This window comes from Lutzomyia longipalpis, chromosome 3 (assembly GCF_024334085.1).
Source record: "Lutzomyia longipalpis isolate SR_M1_2022 chromosome 3, ASM2433408v1".
NCBI classification, from domain to species: Eukaryota; Metazoa; Arthropoda; class Insecta; order Diptera; family Psychodidae; genus Lutzomyia; species Lutzomyia longipalpis.
Genome location: NC_074709.1, coordinates 12,396,187 through 12,417,432, shown reverse-complemented (window position 1 = coordinate 12,417,432; position 21,246 = coordinate 12,396,187). Strand labels below are relative to the sequence as shown.

General features: G+C 33.4%; 3 protein-coding genes across 11 annotated transcripts in view; 1 reads left to right on the top strand and 2 right to left on the bottom strand.

Annotated features, from left to right (window-relative positions):
* The window catches only part of LOC129792243 (mediator of RNA polymerase II transcription subunit 13), a 36,622-nt gene extending 25,662 nt beyond the window's left edge, over nucleotides 1–10,960 (top strand). For all 8 annotated transcript variants that reach the window (XM_055831112.1, XM_055831116.1, XM_055831114.1 and 5 more), the window contains 7 exons: nucleotides 360–2,954; nucleotides 3,777–4,226; nucleotides 4,512–5,357; nucleotides 6,167–6,305; nucleotides 6,380–6,534; nucleotides 6,623–6,999; nucleotides 9,013–10,960. In XM_055831112.1, the coding sequence (XP_055687087.1) occupies nucleotides 360–2,954; nucleotides 3,777–4,226; nucleotides 4,512–5,357; nucleotides 6,167–6,305; nucleotides 6,380–6,534; nucleotides 6,623–6,999; nucleotides 9,013–9,025 (4,575 nt within the window). In that variant the 3' untranslated portion in view covers nucleotides 9,026–10,960. The remainder of the gene's footprint in view (nucleotides 1–359; nucleotides 2,955–3,776; nucleotides 4,227–4,511; nucleotides 5,358–6,166; nucleotides 6,306–6,379; nucleotides 6,535–6,622; nucleotides 7,000–9,012) is intronic.
* Nucleotides 10,961–11,819: 859 nt separating this feature from the next.
* Nucleotides 11,820–15,857, bottom strand: LOC129792246 (cysteine dioxygenase type 1). 2 transcript variants are annotated; one of them, XM_055831121.1, is made up of 4 exons: nucleotides 15,573–15,857; nucleotides 14,108–14,519; nucleotides 12,378–12,679; nucleotides 11,820–12,313 (listed from the first exon to the last, which is right to left on the bottom strand). In XM_055831121.1, the coding sequence occupies exons 2-4, from the start codon at nucleotides 14,359–14,361 to the stop codon at nucleotides 12,141–12,143; spliced, it is 729 nt and encodes a 242-aa protein (XP_055687096.1). In that variant the 5' UTR covers nucleotides 14,362–14,519; nucleotides 15,573–15,857; the 3' UTR covers nucleotides 11,820–12,140. The 2 variants fall into 2 exon arrangements, with proteins under 2 accessions (XP_055687096.1, XP_055687098.1); XM_055831123.1 differs by having other exon boundaries at nucleotides 15,587–15,857.
* A 4,019-nt stretch (nucleotides 15,858–19,876) lies between these two features.
* LOC129792242 (craniofacial development protein 1) lies at nucleotides 19,877–21,099 on the bottom strand. Its single transcript, XM_055831110.1, has 2 exons — nucleotides 20,965–21,099; nucleotides 19,877–20,867 (listed from the first exon to the last, which is right to left on the bottom strand). The coding sequence occupies exon 2, from the start codon at nucleotides 20,860–20,862 to the stop codon at nucleotides 20,083–20,085; it is 780 nt and encodes a 259-aa protein (XP_055687085.1). The 5' UTR covers nucleotides 20,863–20,867; nucleotides 20,965–21,099; the 3' UTR covers nucleotides 19,877–20,082.
* Between the last annotated feature and the right edge of the window lie 147 nt (nucleotides 21,100–21,246).

The window sequence follows — 21,246 nt, the reverse complement described above, 5'->3', positions numbered from 1 at the left end:
AACGCCATTGTTTAAAAAAAAACCTAAAACTTTTGAATAAACTTCAATGATCGTAGAAAACATTAAAACGTTAGAAAGGAAACGCCAAGAAACGTCAAGTGTCAGATATGTGAAGAGCTAGAAATGTCAGATGATTGAAACAAATGTCAAACTGTTAGAAAATCAATGTCAATTGTTACCTTTTTGTTAAAAGTTGTTAATTAAAATCTCTACGTCTACTTTGTATTTAAAATCCATTTTTTGCGCCCTTTAAATTATTTATTTATTTCTTTTATTTATCACAATAGATTTCTGGCTACGCCCCTGGTAGATAATTTTTCTTTTCATTTATAAAAATAAATAATTTATATATTTTCTAGATTCCTATGAATGTACATACACCACCTGGTTCAAATAAATCCGTGAGCGGAATGGATGAGAAGCGTGGCATGAGTTCGTGTAATCCCAATGCGGGCTGTATACGACCGTATGGCAATGAGGAATTGTCAAAGATGTTCCCAACACCACCCAGCTTGGAGCACCATCCAAATTCAAGTCCATGCGGTGGAGCTCTCTCAGATGTACCCATGACTGATATACACAGTCCCAAATTAAAATTGGAGAATTATCCGAATCTCGGGAGCCCTGGTGATGAACCCATTGAGGATTGGACGTATGTCTTTGTACCGCCGAATATGTGCAAATTCGTGGGATCGTCAAAGTATGCACCATTGACGAATTTACCGAGTCAATCACTCCTACCCATTTCACTTCCCATGACGGCTGTGTATAAGCCATCTTGGTTGCAGCAGCAACAGCAGCAGCAAATTGCAACTAATAATGGTTGCAGTAGTAGTTCTAATAGTAATTCCAGTAGTAGTGGTGGAGCAACAAGTGGAGGCAATGAACGTGTTGCAGCATCAGCAACAGCAGCTCATGGTGGGCAGATTGTTGTGAAACAGGAACGTGTGGAGCCACCACCAATGTCCACGTTGAATCCATCAACAATACCAACACCACCGAATCCCATGTCACGGCCCTCGCCAATTGGACTAATGGGTGGGCCACCACCGGGTGTAATGAGTACAGGTGGCCCACCACCACCACCGCCACCAGCTGCAATGATGACACCAAATATGATGATGCCAATGGGCATGAATATGATGGCAAATGGGAATTTTGGGCAAGGTCCACCGATGCAGGGGCATCCCCCGGGTGCCATTCTCAAACCCGGAATGTCACCCATTTCCCCCGCCACGGGACCCTTTCCGGCAGTTGGTAGCCCAATGCATGGGCTTCAGCATCCCTTTAGACGTACCCCAATCCCACCACCGCCGCCGTATGAATTGGCAATTGCCAGCCCGGCTACATCAACGAGCAGCTATCTCAATAAACAATTCAACTCGGAGGAGCCAGCAACGCCATCAATGGGCGGAACACGGGGCACGCCCGAAGCAAATGCCCTCCTTGTCAATGTTCTCCTCTACGATACACTCCTCAATGTTTTTCGTGACCACAACTTTGATAGTTGTACAATATGTGTGTGCAATGCTGGGAAGAAGTGTGTGGGGAATATTCGTGGGTCAGACAGTGGGGTCTATTTGGCGCTTCCGGGAACAACGTTTGCATCAATGACATCAGCCCTGGGGAACAGTGGTGGTGGTGCTGGTGGAAATATGTATGGGAATGGAATTGATTCTCCGGCTGCAATGATGGGTGGGAATATTCATCAGAATGGTTATTTCGATGAGGATCCCATTAAGTGTCAATGTGGCTTTAGTGCTGTTGTCAATCGACGACTAGCTCACCGTGCTGGCCTATTCTATGAGGATGAAATGGAAATAACAAATATGGCCGAAGATCCGAGTTATCACAAAAAACGTTCCCTCCTCACCATTATTCTCGGACAATCGTCAAATGGTGAAAGTTCCATTGTGGCAACATCAGCAAATAGTGGCGATGCGAAGGAGATGGTTGTGAAGCAAGAAAGTAAATTAAGTAGTGACGGTGTGCCGTGTGGGAGTTCAAGCAACTGTGATAATATGCCGTTGGTAATGATGGATCTGCTCCGGGAACAGTGTTCAGTAGTACAAAGTTCGTCAAATTCCATACAGCGTGCAATCAAGTGTTTCCGTGGACTTGTCGCCACAACATCCACCACAATATCCTCCGGCACCGCATCTGCCGCCAATGCTGCACTCAATGTACTCGATTATGCTGATGCTCAGGATGTTATTAGTTTAGCCCTTGAGCAGGGACGATTAGCGTATGAATCGAATATTCTCTGTAAAATGGAAATGGATAATCACTATGGGAATTCGAGGTTGGCACTACCACCGGGACCACCAGCAATTAAGTCCGGGTTGAGTGTACACAAATGGCCGTATGTGAGGGCAAATGGGCCACGTAGTAATCAGGATATTGTGCGAATTATGAAATCAATGCAACCACTTCTTCAGGATGCTTTCCACAAGAAGTGTACAACACGTCTCTGGGATGCACCGTACACTGTCCAGGGGCCCCTCACGTGGCGACAATTCCACCGTCTAGCAGGCCGTGGGACGGGACAGTGTGAACCCCAACCCATCCCATCTGTTGTTGTGGGTCACGAAAAAGACTGGCTGTCCGTTGCCCCGTATGCAATACACTACTGGGACAAATTACTCCTGGAACCCTATTCGTATGCACGGGATGTGGCATATGTGGTTATAGCACCGGACAATGACACCGTCGTGACGCGCGTTAAGACGTATTTCAAGGAATTGAGTACGACGTATGAAATGTGCAAATTGGGCCGGCATACACCCATCAAGGGGTGGGAAGGTATCCTAAGGGTGGGGAAGAATGTGAAGAACCTCACGGCACTCCCCGGATTAACGCCCAATCCCAATGCAACTGCCAATGATTCCATTGATGAGTGGTTTGGCTTACTCGGTGATAGCAAAATGAGTGAATACCTCAAATTCTATGCACAGGTATGTTCTGTTCTTAATTAATTTATTCAATCTTTTGTTCCCCATTTAAATCTTAGGGGAGACCTGGTAAAAAGTGTCAGTGAAAAAATTTTAAATGCTAATTTCTTCAAAGTTATAATTGGGATGAATCTGAAATTGATTATAGTGAGAAGCCCTACCAACTTACCACAATTGACTATAATTTGGAAAGACTAATAAAATTAATAAAATTTTGGGCTCATTTGCGTATTGGGAAAAATTCGTTTTTCGAAACTTTTCTTTTAGCGATTTTCCAATCTGATAATTTTTCTCACTAGCTGGGTTAATACTTGTAGTAAAGTTCTTTGTATCGGATTAACAGGTGAGAAGGTTAGTTAGCAACTACACTTAATCTCTCAGGTGGGAAATCCTTGGAAATATCAGATAATTCCACCGACTTTATTTACCCCGCTGATGACTATATTTACCCATCGAGTTAAAAAAAATTAGAAGTAGAAGGGTTTAGGAAAAGTTCAAAAACTCATATTTCCGGTGGAGATAGGGAAAAGTGGTCTGAGACAAAGTTGTAGGCCAGGAAATTTTCTTTGAAAATGAACTATCGAGGAAATTTTCTTGCCCTTGGGGAATCCTGCAGATAAGGATTTATGCAAATTGACTTTTTTTACCCCAGTCTCCCCTATTATCATATTATTCAATTATTTAATAATTGATCATCAATTTTTACCATAAATTTTGGCAAAAAAAAAACGTTCTTTTTCTTCTAATTTTCTTACCATCATCACAAAATTAGTTTTCTTTAATTTTTTCATTACAAGAGTTTGAATTTTTCTTTTATTCTTTTAGGCATGTCAAGTACAACTTGTCCCCTATCTGAATAAAGTAACATCAGACAAAAGTCTCCTTGACCCACCGGAGAGTGCAAATTTAATTGGGAATGGGAGTCTCAATAAGGATCGTTCACTACCGAGTCCGATGCCACCACCAAATACACCCGAATCATCCCAAACATCCGACAAAGCACCAAGTACACCAAAATCCGACAATGATGGTGAGAATCAACGTGACTCCCTCAATACATCAAGTTCAATGTCGACAATTCATTCGGATCCACTTGGATCAGCGGATGATGATGAAGTCAATCCACCGTGTATTGTTGTCTACATCGTTGAGCCATTCACGTGCCTGTCTGATTCGTCAGATCGGCAGAGATTGGCAGTTTTGGCACTTCTTAGATGCTACTCAAATATCCTGCCGTCAATACCGGAGAGTATAAGGAGTAATATACAATTTCAGGTATGTTAAGAAGAGATTGAAAAATTAATTTAAAAATAAAACACGAAAAAGACGAATTTTCCATAAAAAAAAGTTCAACGTTTCGAACAACAAAATTACTTCCTCAGGGCCTTTAAAATTTGAAATCAATTCATAAGATCAATTCTTTTCAAATATTATAGGTCGAAAACGTAGACTTTTAATGAAAATTAATAAATGAAAATCCTCCTTTTTCTTTCTTTAATTATTTAAAATTTTCCTTTAATAAAATTAACAAACAACAAACATTTTTTCCCTGCTCTGCAGCTCATTTCACAGGAAAGTATAATGGAGTTGGGACGAAGTCGTGATCAGCTTCGTTTCAGTGATGAAATGCGTTGCCAGGCACTAAGTGTCTTTTCACAGTGTCGTCGGTATTTGCTGCACAACAGCAATGTGAAGAGTTTAACGGGTTTTGGAACAGCAGCCAATATGGAGTTGTTCCTGAAGAATAAGGATGAGAAGAATCGCGAGCCGTACAAACTCTACACACCCCCGTACATATTGGCAACGCAACATGAAAAGAGTGAGAATGCTGAGTTGTTTGGTACAGCTAGTATTGAGCAGCAATCATCGGTGCTGTACTGCAGCTACTGCCTGTCAGAGGATCAAAGTTGGTTACTGGCGGTGGCAACTGATGAACGGGGTGAATTACTGGAGACTGTCACGATAAATATTGACATCCCCAATCGGAGTAGACGAAAAAAGGCATCAGCACGACGTTTGGGCTTACAGAAGTTGATGGATTTCATTTTGGGCGTAATATCACAGAGTGTTCAACCGTGGAGACTTGTTGTTGGGCGCGTGGGGCGAATTGGGCATGGGGAATTGAAGGGATGGAGTTGGTTGCTGAGTAAACAGAATCTCCTGAAGGCATCGAAACAGCTCAAGGATATTTGTAAGCAGTGCTCTCTCATGTATCCACATGCTGCACCAAGTATCCTCAGTGCGTGCCTCATTACGCTCGAACCGGACTCCACGTTGCGCGTTATGCCGGATCAATTTACGCCCGATGAGCGCTTTAGTCAGATTTCAATGCAAAATCCACTGTCAACACCGCAAGATGTCACATGTACGCACATTCTTGTCTTTCCAACTAGCGCTATTGCACAGGTAAGAAAAAACAATTCCTTCAATGATTTTCTTTTTTTTTTCTTTATTGAAAACTTGAATATTTTGTTGTAATTCTAACGTTTGACGTTTCGTTTTAAATGTTTTTGTGTTCCTTTTCTCTCTTTTTTGTTGTACATATTTGTTTTCTTTTTGATATTTTTAATATTCTTCATTCTTTTGCTCGGTTTTGATGGTTTTTTTTTCTTACATTTGAAGTTCTTTTCTCACTTTTGACGTTCTTTTTCTTTCGTTTGACATTTCTGACATTTAACGTTCCTTTCTCGGTTTTGACGTATTTTTTCTTCCATTTGACATTCGTTTTCTCGTTTTTTTTTTAACATTTAATATTTCTTCCCTCGCTCTTAACGTTCTATTCTTTTGTTTGACATTTTTATTATTTAACGATTTTCCTCGCCTTTGACATTCTTTTTCTTACGTTTGACATTTAAAACATTCGACATTTCTTTCTTCTTTTTTGACGTATTTTTTTTATTATGATTGACGTTTTAATATCTGACTTTTCTTACCTCGTTCTTGACGTTTTTTTCTTCCGCTTGAAATTTTTAATATTTGACGATCCTTGCCTTTCTTTCGAAGAGTTTATTCACTTTTAACTTTTGTTTTCTCGCTTTTGACGGGCCTTGTTACGGTTGACAATTCTAACATTTAACGTTTCTCACATATTTTGACGTTATTTTTCTTACGTTTGACGTTTCTTTATTGATTTTTGACATTTCTTTTCCAAATTTGATGTTTAATTCTTAACGCTTTTGTTTCATTCTCTAAATTTAAAATTTCTTTTTCTGCAGTCATCACAAACTGCCTTCCAAGACATTCAGCATATCAATGATCTCGACGAGGAATTCTTCCCAAGCCTCGATGATGATGACGGAATGGATGGTATGGAAGCCATGAATGGTCTTGGTGATATTTTCGATCAATGGGACAGTAAGTTTAATTTTTTTTCAAAAAATATCCTTTCAATTTAATTAAATTTTGTGTTTTCCTTCCAACTCTTGCAGCTGAACCACAAATGCCACCAGCAAGTCCCGAAAGAACATCAAAGATGGGTAGTCCGGGTGGGATAGAAGACAACCGTAGTCGCCAAAGTCCTGGTCGCAATAGTGGAAATTGTGGTCCAACGAGGAATTTGCATTCATCACAGGACACAGAAGAGGTACGAAGGGAACAATAAAAAGAAGAAAGAAAAGATGTTGAATGAAAAGGAAAATATTTATAAAGATAAATTTGGATTTTTTCTCAAGGTGGGACAATTGCTACAGCAACCTCTAGCACTGGGATACTTTGTCTCAACCGCACCAACTGGTCGTATGCCATCGTGGTTCTGGTCATCGTGTCCACATATGGAGAATGTGTGTCCGGTATTCCTTAAGACTGCCCTCCATCTGCACAGTCCGGCCATTCAGCAGAACACCGATGATTTGTTGCAACAAAATCATTCATCAGCAACGGATCATCCGCTTGATTCACAATTCACCGCCGATGTTCTACGCTACGTCCTCGAGGGCTACAATGTCCTCTCGTGGCTGGCAATGGACTCCAATACACGCGATCGTCTCTCGTGTCTACCAATTCACGTGCAAGTTCTCATGCAGCTCTACCACATGACGGCAGCTCTCGCGTAAGTACGTGAAAGTTATTGCAAAAATTAAAAAAGAAAAAAAAAGAAATTAAACACAAAAAGGATTCAAATACTCAGTTATCTTCTCAGATTAGGTCTTAACTGCACGTACGGCACAATGCAGTGCGTTAATAGAGATCTTCCCTTATTAGTTCTTTTTCTCTTGATACGTAGCTCTTAACAAAACACAAAATAAAACTGACGAAGGGGGAGGTGAAGCTTTCAAAGTAACTTCCACGCTGAATTTTTTAAAAACTCATAATTTTATCGATTAGAAAAAATGAATAGAGAACTTTATAGCTCAAAATGGGAATTCTTGAGTGATTTTCTCACAATGAGAGAAAACAAAAAAAATTGATTCCATTATTTAGATGACAAATTTCTTTTATTAAATTTTTTTTCAGTAATAAAAATTATTCCAAAATCTTTCCTTTATAAAAAAAAAACGTTTAGAATTTTTTTCTTGGCACAAAACTCTCTTCTTCACTTTATCAGTTTTTCTTTTAAAACCTCTCAGAATGTTAAATAGTTGATTCTCACATCCGCATAATGGCCTCCTCTTTGAGATTTTCTGTGATATTAGATACTAATGTAGACAAGAATATTATTAACAAAAAAAATATATAAGATTATGGAAATTACAAAAGTAAACAAGAAAAAAGTGTATAGAAGTATAAAGAAAAAAATTAAATTATTATTACCTACAAGAAAATTAATTAATAACTAGACATGAAAAGTATAAGAGAAATGATTTTTTTTTAAAATAAACAAGCAAGTTTTAAATTATATTACCTATATATACACATAATTTCTTAAGAAAATGTAGCTGAATATTTAAATCTAAATATAAATTGTAATGTAATTTAAATTTATTTTTCCAAATATTTTTTTTTATTAAAAAAAAAACATAATATTTAATTTTTCTTAACAACAAATAAATAAATAAAATAACAAAAAAAATACTGAAAGAACGTCTTCTGTGGAAGAAACAAAAAATAAGCTTAAATTACCTATATCCGATAAAAAATTACCTTCCTAGTTTTCCCCCCTTTTTGAACTAACTGATCATCTAAAAATCTCTAATTTGAATGAGATGATGACCATTAATAGAGGAATAGCACAAAATATATTTATTTTACTTTATTTGAGGGATTGACAAAAAATTAAAGAATGATTGTTGTAAAAAAAAATTTATTTAATCAAAATTCAATGAGACGGTACAATGATATTTTTTTCATTGAACTTTTTACAAAATTAAAGAGAAAAATCAGAAATTAAAAGAAAATGCAGCTGTTTGGTTTTTTCTTCATTGAGCAAAAAGAAAGAAATATTAATGATAAAAAAATAACCAGAGTATAGATGGTACCCGAAGACTGATTCGTTAAAAATGATTTTCTTTGTCACAATTTTTTTTCTTCAAACTTACAATACCAGAAAAAAGTTTCCGGATAGACAGAAATTGAGGATTTTTTAAGGGTAATTTCAAGTAACAATTACTTTGGCTGTGGCTCACCGATTTTCAAAAATCCACCAGTTTTGCATAGGTGAGAAATGCACCTTTCCAAGACTGGGGGATTTTTGAAAATCTGCTAGCCACAGCCGGAGTAACAGACATTTGAAATTTGCCCTAGAAAATATTCATTTTTTGTTCATCTGGGGAACTTTTTGAGGGTAGTGTAAAAAAGGGAAAACAAACAACTATGCAATGGATAAAGAGGTTTCAAAGTGAATGAACAAAAATTATAAAGTTTTTCTTTTCTCAGAATGTTTTTCTAATTATTATTCTATAAAACATAAATTCCAACAAAAAATTAACAAAATAAATTTTAACTGAAAATCAATGTTGAGACGTTTTTATTAGTTTTTCATTAAGAAAATAACAAAACGTAGCATATAAACGGGGGCCAAATTGAAAGCGTGGGGCGAAACTTCCAAATTTTATTGTCCAACTACATAATGATGTATTTATGTACGAATTTTACTTTTAATTTTCAACTATATTTATTTTTTTAGAGTTTTCGTTTGAATTCAAACAACGCCCTACCATTAAAATATTAGAGGAAAAATAACTGAGGTTTTTTAGCTGATTGACAGTTTTTTGAAAATTTTTACCATCTCACGTAATTAAATTAAATTATATAGAAAGAAAAACAATATATACCTACATATATTATGTATAAAAAAAATTAACGGAAAAGTAAAATGGAAAAATCTTAAAATGTCTGAAGTGAAAATTTCATAATGAATATTAAGCGTAATTAAAAGAAACATAGAAATCAAAGAATTTTATAAAGAATGAATTTTCATTAATAAAGGGAGAAAAAAAGGAACATAGAAATTATGTATCAAATCATCACAAACGGTGACTTCTTGAGTAACTCATAGGTTTAATGAAGAAAAAAAACAAGTTTGAATAAAAAAATAAAAAAAATTCAAAATAATGTTTAAAAAAACGAACAAAAACCAAATATTCACAAAAATCTGGAAACAATATTAATTAAATTATTTACTCATAAAAAATAAATATAGTGTTTAATAGAATTTGTATAAAGTAAAAAAATAAATAAAAATAATTTGAGAGTAAAAGAAAACTATTTAATAATGCAAAAAAGGAATAATTGAAAAGCAAAGCATTGAAAAGAAAATCTTTGAGGAAAATCACATTTTAAGGAAATTAATATACCTACATTATATCTAAAGATGATGAGAAAAAAAAGAAATAAAATGAATATATTCATAGTTTCCAGTCAATTTTTAAAACATTATTGTATTCATTCCCCTTCCACGCGCCCTTCCTAACACGTATTTCAGAGAAAATAAAGACCTATATACACACAATAGATGTATATATATATATTTCATTGGGGTATTAAGTAAAGAAAAAAAAAGTTTCAAATAATGACTCATTTTAGCGAGACAATTAAAAAAGAAAAAAAAGAATTACGAAGAATTAGATTGAAAATCACTTAATTATTAAAGTTTCTTTTCTTTCTAATGTGAATTGAAAAAGATTTTTTTAGTGATTTTTCTTTATTTTCTTAGTGATTAATTACAATGTAGAGATGATCTAAATTAAATGAAAAAAAAAAACAATGTCTTGTATATAGTGAACATAATTTAAAAATTAAATTATATTTAATTCAAATGAATAAAAAAAGTGAAGATAAACCATACTATATATATTACATTAACACAAAAGTAATGTAGGTATTAATTTTATTGACAAGAAAAAAAAACGTGAAAACATTACGGATTATTGCTGTATTTAATTATTATATACAAGAGATTCTTTAAAAAAAAGTATATAGGTATATATATAGAAACTCACTCCCAATTAACACACACACATGCATACAAAGAGAAATCAAGTAGTAATTTTAGTGGTAAAAAAAACATGAAAGAGGAGAAATTGGGAAAAGAAGGTATATAATTTAAAAAGAAAAATGTAATTAATTGATAAAATGACGAAGGGAAAAAGAATCTGGAGTGATGTAACTTGGAAGGTTTAATTTGAATGAAAAACAATTTTTTTAAAGTTATCTTCCTTTAAAAGAAAGTACATGATAATACATAAATATTTATTTTCAAATACCTAAGTAAGGATACGTGAGAGAGAAAAGAGAAATTTATCTTTCTTTCTTTTCTCTAAATTCCTTTCAAGTTAAGTCACTTGCGTAGAGACAAAAAAATGTGTAATTATGAAGGAGAAAACATTTATTATTACGATGATGATTATTATATTATATAATTATTATACTATTATTAAAATTTAAATGAAAAAAAAAACACAAGAGATGGTATGTGAGTATAGATTATGCTGAGCGGAAGTAAAGAAAATATACCTTAATAGGCCAAAATTAAAAGAAAAAATGTAATATATTGCATGAAGGTGAGTAAATTGTAAATGTTAAGATTTCATTTTTAAAAAAAAACCAATAAATGGAAATTATACATAAAAAAATGATTCTTTTAATTTTTTATTTTACAAAAAAGAGTTTATTCATCGACTTATTTGAAGATAAAGTGAAAAAAAATCGAATTTTCGGTCAATAATCAGTTCAAATTTCTTATTACTTTATTACCAATGTTTTGGACGAATATGTGTCTCTCTTCAAGGCATTAAATTAATCAAATTTTAACCACGTCTCAAAACAAATCTCACATTCACGAAATTCTCTTTTCACAGTCATTGGCTCTGGGACTAAATCAATAATAATTTGAACTGAATTTTGACCGAAATTTCAGTTTCTATCATTTCAGGTGAAATTCACTAGTCACACCAGTCAGACAGACTTAAGTTTTCTAATGAATTTCTTAAGATTCCTTAATAACAAAACTTAAGATCTCCTAAGAATAATTTAAGATTTTTAACTTTTCTTAAGCAAAACTTAAGATTTCTTCAGTCAGGCTGAATCGGGTTGAATGAATACATGTTTCGATGATTTTTTTCTGGTCGCCATCGGGCATCAAAATTTGTAGAAATCATAAAAAATATGCATTTTGTTTGATTTTCTTAAGAAATCTTAAGTATCCCTTAAGAAAACTAATGAATCTTAAATTTTTCCTAAGAAATTTTAAGTCTTTCTTAAAATAGACTAAACGAGGAAGGAATATCTCAATCGTTCGTTTCCAACCGTTAAATCTTTCTGACTAGTCAATTTCACCCTTTGTCTTTTAAAACGGTCCCTTCTACTAAAAGGAAGTTTTATATAATTGAAATGATTAAACTCCTTTCTCTTTAAATTACTTACCTCTCCTTAGATTGCTTAGATGCTTTAAATTGTTTGGTTTTTACTGAAATTTAATATGTAGGTACATAATTTTTTCATTATTTTTAAGATTTTATTTCCATTTAATTTTTATACATAATTAGTTTTACATTTATTTTTGTATTTTTGCTTTTTTGTTCTTCTATATTTAAAATTACTTGCCAATGGCAATTTTCTTCTACTTTTACCTTACATTAGTTAATTATTGTAAGAGCTTTTTTTCACCTATAGTAAACACATACACCTTTAGTTCTTAAATCAACTTTTTTATGTACAACAAATATCATAAAAAATATTAATGTTAAGGATTTTATTTCCATGGAACAAAATCACGTCAGTTAACAACTACAGAAAAAAAAATTATATCCTCATTCACTTGGGCTGACCATTCTCGTACTTGCTCCAAAATGTTACATTGCAGCTGGTTCTCTTGCCGGTGCTCTTATTGAACACTGAACAACTATCGAATGGTGGGCAATACAGATGCAATGATACGGCCACATTGGAATTATTTGGATTCTCAACACGGTGCAAGCCGAGAGTGTCTGAAAAAAAATTTTGTTGTTTTTACAAATAATTATCATATAAATTGATTTAAAATTAATTTACCATTAATGTAGCAAACCCCATTGAACTCGAGAGTTTTGCGAGAAATCTCCTTGAGCTCTTCACCCTTGCTGTAGCCACTTCCCTCATCGAGGATCCCAATGTCAGCAGTCACCTCTTCATCCAATTCTTGGAGTTTCTTCGTGGGCCAGGCATATCGCACCTCTTGCAGCTCACCCATTAGCATTTTCATGAAGCAATGCGAATCAGCGTGATCATGTATTGCCGATCCGTGTCCTTCGCCCCAACACAATATCATGAGATTGAATTTACCATTTCCTGAATCCACCAAGTTGCGTGTGTACCTGATTTGTTGATAAATTGAAAAAGAAGAGGAATTCTCCTTTAGCATTTACCGTGTTGTATATTTACTTTTCACGCAAGATTCAATAGGAAGCCACTCATAGTATAAATCAATCTATTCCTCTTTGCGGTCTCAATTATGATTATTGCAAACGGCAATATCATTTCAATCACCCACTTTAGGGCCTTTTGTGATAATATTTTCTAATGAGAAAATTAAGTGTTTCACCACGGTGTGTAGAGAGCACTCGTGGGGTCGCATAAGTATGTGGTCTTATCAATGCACACGAGATGTGGGAAAATATTTACACTGCCAGCAAAAAGTTTCCGGACAAGTAAGAAAAAATTGATTATTTTGAAGGTGAATTTCACGAGTAAAAATTACTTAAGCTGTAATTTCCTGATTTATTTTTATTTAAATTCAGTAGTACTGAAAAGACAGATTTTTCATCTTTTCAAAATCATTGAAATTTTGATAATCGGTCAAGTGTTTTAGTTTTAGCAGCCGTTTTGGCAAACCTACACAACCCTTAAAAAATTTCCGTGCAAGCAAAAACGGTGTATTTTCAAAGGCAAATTTCAAGTTGCTGTGGTAAACCGATTTTTAAAAATCCACAAGTTTTGGAAAGGAACATTTCTCACCTTTCAAAAACTGGTATATTATTAAAAATCGGATGAACTGTTTAGGTGTATTTGGCATCCATTTTGGTAAAACTAGGCGAAAAAACTTCTTTCAAAATTTCACAAGTTTTTACTTCAACCTCTTGCATCTCGACCGCTAGTGTACCGATTTATACAATAGACTGTCTTTGGAAAGGTAATTTAATTTCCTTTCCAAATCTGCTAAATTCTTAAAAATCGGCCAAGCGGTTCGATCGTGGCGGCCATTTTAGTGAACCCATAGTGAGTAACTTCATTTTTGAATAGTACGTTCCTCACTATGGGTCCACTAAAATGGCTGCTATGACCGAATCGTTTAACCGATTTTTAGAAATTTATCAGATTCAGAAAGGAAATAAAATTACCTTTCCAACGATAGTCTATTTGTCAAAATCGATGCAAAAACAGATAATTTGCAAAAGATCAAAACGAAAAATTTTTAAAACTTTGAAAAGAGCTGCTAAAGTTTATTAAGACAAGAAGTGCCAAAAACTTCCTAAAATCGATTTTATTCAATTGTTTGGGAAAAGAAAAACTTTCAGCAATTTTTTTTTACTTAAACTGGAAACTTTTGGCTGGCAGTGTAAACGCATGCATAATGTAATAAATTAAGTAAGAAAAATTGAGATAAAGAGCGATCGATCTTCATGCTCTTCCGCAATTTCTTTTTCCTTCGGATATAAAATTCCAAGAAAATTGCAGGATGTACATAATTACAGGCAATTACAGGTAATAACACTATGTATGTACATATGTATGTAAGCTCTCACCTAAATCTATCGAATGATGTAAATTTAATCCAATCAACAGGGTTGGATTTGTAGCTCAGCAACAAATGATTCACATACTCAATATTAACGTGATCCTTCTCAAAGACACGATGCAATTCGGTGATTAAATCAGCCAATGAATCGACGGTTTTTGCATTTTTGAGGGGTCTCTCAATGCCACGGAAGGTCTTTGTCAACTCACGCAGTCTTCTCTCGCGCGTAAGATTGTTCAATTCGGCCAAAGTTGACGACATTGTTGTGCGTGCAGATTGATCTTCTTACTTTCTTCTCTCTATCTTGTTGATTCGTTCAGTTCACACTTCAAATGGTCAGTCACAAACACACAAAATGATGGGAAATTTGTGTGAAAATAATATAATATCTGTGGACTTTTCTGTTGCGATTGATAAGTCTAAAATGAAAAATACAAAATAACAAAAAAAAAATATGTAGAAAAATGTATCTTGAAGAAGAAAAAAAGAAAACAATTTTGAAAATATTAATAAAATATATAAAATGATAATTTCATGTGTAATATGGGAGGGTAATTCAAGCAAATTATAATTCAAGCAAGTTTATCACCTCGCTCTTGGCAATAAGTTCGCATCAAATTGTCAGCTCATGTGACCTTTTTTTCGGTGGAGAAGAGGTGTGGAGGGAAAATTGGTAGGAAGTGACCTTTTTGGGGTTCTTTGGCACCCAGGGGGGAGATCAGTCGTCAACATTCAGAAAAGGGGGCTTGTTGCCGCAGCAACACTCGGATTTTTTTCTTCAGAGAGTAAATATATTTTATTTTCTTTTAGAGGCATATTTTAGGCGAGATTAATGAATTGAGCGCCTATTTATATGTGTAATGAAATCATCAACAAAAATTAAATATGATTTTATGTACAATAACATAATTATATATTTTTCTTTCAAAATATTTACAAGATTTTCTTGAAAAAAAAAATTTTTTTCAAAATGTTTTGTTTGAGTTTTCACTCTAAAATAAAATATTTATTAACTACATATTTAAACAAATTGATCTTTTAGTATGAAAATTCAAAAGGTTATCCATAAAGTTTAGGATTTTGTTGCGCCTCTCAGTAAAAATTTCCACGCAAATTAATCTTGTTGGTACTTAGAAACAGCGTTCATTTAATTTAATATTTTTAAAATTGATGTATGTTTTGCAACATGAGGAGATATTTGATTGAAAAACAAAAATAGGTATAATTTTCATCACGATCTAATAACAAAAAAAAACTGAGAGTGGAAGTAAATGAAATTTAACGAAAAGAGATCTCTCATATTTACTGTTTTTACGTGCACTTTTACCCTTTGATTAAATCTCTACAATGTATGTTGTACGGTACAGTCATATTTATTTATTTCCAGCGTATTATTTGCTACTGATTATGCGAAGCTATTCAATATTATCTCTAATACTTAAGAAAATGATCACGAAAAATTATCACTTTACCTTTCTTCTCTTACTAGTTTTTTTTTACAGCTTTGAGGTCACTTTCAAGATGCACGCACACGACTTTCTTTTCCTTTTTGATCTTATTTCTTTTTTAACTTTGCAAGATTTTCTTTATTTTTCTTATCAAAAAATCACTTTTCTTTATATAAAAATTTCCTTTTTGACAAAGAGCTAAAAATTAATAAAATTCGTGATTGATGCCAGCAAAGAAAAATATTTCTTTTAGTCCAGCAGGGAGCGAACACCGCACTTTTAATCGATACGAAGTACAAAATTAAACTGCCACTATGGGTAGAAAATTGCCAAGATTGAAAATTTGTTTGCCTTTCTCCCTCTTTATCATTGTCTATCTCACTCTCATGCTCGTGGCATGTTTTGCAAAGTAGAGCTGAATTGTTATATACAGAGATTACTCAGCAAAGAAATCATGCACACACGAGTCTTCTCATATATATTTAATTCTCACACCCATAGGGCAGACGAGATAATGAATTGTCTTTGGGAAAAAAATATTTCAATTTTTTTGTCAAAATTTTAATACATATGGAGAACATTGCCTCTATGGAGAGAAGCTTTAAAAGTTTTGCGATGAAGAATTTCCGCATATTTGCAAAATTAGTCAAAAGTTTTCTAAGATTTTCCTGTATAAAACAAACTAATATTTTATTTAGAAATTCTTTTAGAAATATTCCATTTAACCCTTGAAAGATTCTGCTGGTCGTTCGTGGCCAAATTGATTCTTAAAGTCGACAAAAAAGGAAATCTATTTAACCAATCCTGATAAATTCTTCATCGATACTTAAACGGAAAGAATTTAACTTCAAGCTTGTTGAAAGAAATGTTTTTAAAACATTTTCTTTTAAAGAGAAAAATGAAGTGAAATTTTAAAATTAAAAATAACAGATCTTACAAGGGATAATGCAAAAAGTGCCTCACCCTTAAACATAAATCTATTATTTTCATTCTTTTTCTCATACCTTTTATTTCATCAAATGAGAATAGAATCTGAGGGATTTTTTGAACTCTTTTTATTAAAAAAGAAGAATTTAAGTCATAAAAACCCAAATAAACTTGTACTTAAAATATTTAATTTCTAATGATACCTAAAGGTTTTATTGGAAGAAAACAAAGAAAACGGTTAATATGAATTCCTCCTTTTCAAGAATTTATTTTAATGAAATAAATAATCGAAAAGTAACCAAATATTGTTGCCTTGTTTAAAGAATACGTGGTTCTCACAGAAGCAAAAAAAAGTAATTCTTCCAGCATACATAAATAATCTGATATAGATACCTATAAGTTGATGATGGCCAATCAAAACGATCCGAATCGCATCCACGCAGGTTTTCAGAAATTCCACAGATTGCATCTTGTTTCCCACATTATCTGTTAATGGTTTAATGAGCTTAAAGAGCTGCTTATATTATGTTCTTCTTTTTTTTTTGGAATGCATTCTGCATTCTCTTTAGGCAGCATTTTATTGGCAATTTTGTTCAACCTGATTTTGCATTTTTATATGGACATAATTCTTTTTTTTTGTACCTCTCCACAAATAAATTAAAGTAAAGAAGGTATAGGTAGGTAGGTACCTATATACAATGCTGATTTTGACTTCCTTTACGCAGCATTATCGCGTCTGTATACATGGAAAATAAAAACATAAGATTTAATAAGAATTTTGACTTCTTCCACATCTAATTGTTATCATCTTCTCATTTACAAATAAATATAAGAAAGAAAGTAGACAAAATTTTAAGAAACAATACAATTTGGTATATCCTACATACAAGATAATGTTTAAACATCCATAAAAATATATAACGTTTATGCCAAACATTCTTTATCATTTTCTTTCTTTTATGCCATTTCTTTGTTTTAATTTTTTGGCGTGATTTTCTTTGCAATTTTTAACGCAATTTTACTTACTTATGAAACTCTGACTTAAATGTCATTTCTACTGTTAAAATTGCAGGTAGAGAAAATCCTACTAATATGAAAAAAAACTAAATGAAAATTATCTAAAAACCGTCTCCCGTAAAGGAGCCTATTCAGGCATATATGGTTGTTGCTCTAATTAGAGAAAACAATTTTGACCCGCATTATCTTTTAGACTGCATTCAGCTCTTCCTATCGCTTTGTCATAAGCTCCTGATATTTAAGTCCTCTTCGGGACAATTCTTTTAGCACATTTAAAAGCTTGAATAGGCTCCTTTAACACTCGGAGGATCGAGGTTTCTAACCTTAAAATCTTGATCTTCATTTTCTCTTAAAAGAAATAGTTTTTCAGAGTTTTCTTTCAACGATGTTGAATTGAATGGAACACAAATGTTGAAATTATCATGATTTTTAAGAGATTTTTTATTCTGTGACGATTTAAAAAATGTAAAATTAGCCACTTTGGTCAGTAATATCCTCCAAGGGATAAATTCCATGATAAATCTTAGAAAATTTATTGATTGAAGAAAATTCTGAAAAACAGCATAGAATATTCATAAAACAATTCCTGAGTGTAGTTATTAACATTTTGCATAATATAATTTGTCTTTTAGATTTTTTTCTTTAAAATCAATCTATGTTACGGAATAGGTATAAATATGGCAAGTACTTTATGCTCGTATAGGTAGCAATTAAATCTTGTAGGTTGATAAAATGATTTTAGAAAAAAAAAATAAGTTGCATATTATTTGCAAAACATGCTATAATTAGCGCAATTTCTTATACATACCGCACCAGTAAATTGAAAACGAGATGGAAAAACAAGTTAAACTAGCAAATTTCTTTTCATTTAGTCTTGTTGTTAACGCGCTTCTGCTGTTCGACGAATCAATCAGGGAATGATTAATAAGATTAATAAAATGCCTTGTAACGTTTAAAAATATTTTATTACCAACAGCGAGCTTCTTTATATGTGTGATAAGTTGACGAGCCTCTCACGTTTTGCTGTAAGATTTTTTCTTCCACATTTTCCAATCTATTTGTACTCATTCTAGTACAATGTTTTATTTTTCTTTTAAACTTTGCGTCTTATATAGCTATATAGAGGAATAAAAAAATAAGGTTTTGTGTAGATCTATATTTGTACAGAGATAAATTCAATCATACTCTGGTCACGTTGTTGTTTACCGCAAAATTGGCAAAATGTAGTTAACAACAAATCAATCCATCAATGCTCTGATTATCAAATTTATTGCAAATAGATTTCCCTTGTTTGAAGAAAATAAATTAAATTAAAAAGAAAGGAAAAAAAAACAGAAAGAAATCAATTGTCTTTCTTCTTTACTCTATGATTTATTCTAAAAGGATAATTCTTTTGTTAAAATTAATTTAACCCTCTGTACGCTGGGGAGACTAAAATACTCACGCGCATTGCCATGGGGTACGTGACTAACCCCATAGAATTTTTTCTCAAATCAAATAATATTTTTTTTATGTCAGACGAGGTTTTTCTTGACTTCGTGGCAAACTCTAAGAAGTCTTTTGTCCATTTTAGAGTAAAAAATTGATTTCTCTTCAAGAAATTTTCTAAGCGATCAAGTAAAGATTTTTTCACGAAAACTCGTATTCCAGCAACTTAAAGCTCTTGTTTTTACTTTTTAGGCATTGAGATTGATCAGTAAAACGTAAATTGTTGATATATTCATGGAGGAAAATGGGAAAATCCATGAAAATTAGAACAAAACATCTAACAAATAACCGTTATGCCAATTTTTGAATTTATCTACTTTTGACATTTTTGTTCATAATTTTTTTTTCTGATGGTCGGATCGACCTAAAACTTTTACAGAATATTCTCAAGACAGTCAAGGAACTTATTTCCAAAAGATTGAGTTTAAACCTTTCAAAATTAGGGCTCAATAGCTCTGAAAATATTGCTCTGGGGTCGATCATCTACCCCTTATGGCAATGTGAAGGTTAAAGCTAAAGCAACATAAAAAAAATAGGGAATTTGAATAATAAAAAATCCAATGTTTTTACGTCATTATTATGCTTTATTATGTGTAACATATCTACGTATTATGTATTTTATGTATTAGTTGATTATGAATTAGAAAATCCCGTGCTACATACGCTGCTAGTGCGTACAATTTTCGCATGAATGAAAAACAAAAATATTTTCTTACTATTATCATTCATGGGATATTTTATTATTCTCTCAATAAATTCCATTTCGTTGTAACATACATACATTAAAAATAAAAGAGAGAAAAAACATTTTTGCTTATCAACAGAATTCGGGGCTCTTAAACTCTAAATGTGAAGAAGAAAAAAATAATATTAATATTGATTGAAAGGTGGCAAAGTGGAATTGTCTTATCATTGACGGTTTTATTGAGTATTTTTCCAACTTTTCTCGTACATGTGCTACCTACCTACATTTTTTTCTTGTGAATGAGAATAGGAATTTCTTTACGTGTTTTTTCTTTCTTTTTTTCTCCTGGATCAAGTAAGTACAGGGTGAATAAGGTTTGATTAATACAATAATGTGATAAAATTTGGCGCGTGTGACTTATCTTGTGCTGCGTTTTGTTTGTCTCATTTCGCGTTCTCTATCAAATTGTCGGTAGTCTGTACGTTCGAGGAAATCTTGACGCTCCAAATAGCCGTCTTTCCCTTTGTTGAATCTCTCGAGATCCTCACCGATGCCCTCGGATGCCTTAAAGCGATCCCAATCGAGTTTTGTCTTTTCCAACGTACTAATTTTTGGCTTCTTCCCAATTGATCCAAGAACAGATGACAATCCTCCACTAGTACGACTTGATCGGGCTACCACTGCACCCTGTGCTGGTCGCTTAGTGGCCTGAGAGGAATTTTCCACGGGCACCTTAACTTCTTCACCGGCAAAATCAAAAATTTCAACTTTTGCCAATTTTTTGGGTCTTTCTTGGCTATTTGATTCCTGTTGAACATTCTTAGATTTAGCCTCGTTTGCCGTTGTGGTGGTGGCTACATCAGTGGATGATGCATCAGCTTTCCCTGGTGGTGGATCGACGTCACTCAAGAAGTTTGCCCAAAGAGCATCAGCACGTTCTTTCTCTTCTTCAGCTGTTAGAGATTTATCATTTTCCTCCTCTTTGTCACTCTTGCTCTCCTCTGCTTCCAATGCAACTTTCTTCCGTCGTTTCCTCCGTGATGTTTGCTTCTTCCCCTTGCTCCTCACGGCATCATCACCATCAGATCCATCGGAACAATCACTCTCATCCTCCACGGCATCTGAATTGTTCTCCTCTGGTTTGTAATCTTCGTCATCGCTTGAGTCTGTTGTAATGTTTTTCTCAACATCTGACATTGTTCCTGGAATACGGTGATAGAAAGACGAAGAAAACCTCAATATTGTGCGCATTTTGGCAATAAAAATGAATTTCCCAGACATTGAAATAATTATACTCACCAAGTAATAAAATCTTTGCGGTTCTTCAGTGGAAAATGGGACAATTGGACGTGAATAAAATCAATAAAATAAAATTTCCACCTTTTCCGGCTTTGTAAGATAGTGAGGTTAGGGCATCCACCACAGAGATTTTCAGAGAGTGAGATGAAACATCGCGTTTACATAAAATTCGTGCGAAAGAGACAGCCGCAGCCAATTTTATGCTAAAAACTCCTGAAAGTATGCAAAATTCGCCTTTTATGCAAAGAGAAAACGCAAAAAAATTTACGAAAAATAAAAGAA

Bases quoted from the DNA above. Each gene is read 5' to 3' on its own strand.
- LOC129792242 (XM_055831110.1), bottom strand. From the start codon at position 20,862: ATGTCAGATGTTGAGAAAAACATTACAACAGACTCAAGCGATGACGAA.
- LOC129792246 (XM_055831121.1), bottom strand. From the start codon at position 14,361: ATGTCGTCAACTTTGGCCGAATTGAACAATCTTACGCGCGAGAGAAGA. The intron at 12,680-14,107 runs GTGAGAGCTTAC...TCAACAAATCAG, and splicing joins ACATCATTCGATAGATTTAG to GTACACACGCAACTTGGTGG. The intron at 12,314-12,377 runs GTAAATTAATTT...ATTTTTTTTCAG, and splicing joins TGGGGTTTGCTACATTAATG to ACACTCTCGGCTTGCACCGT.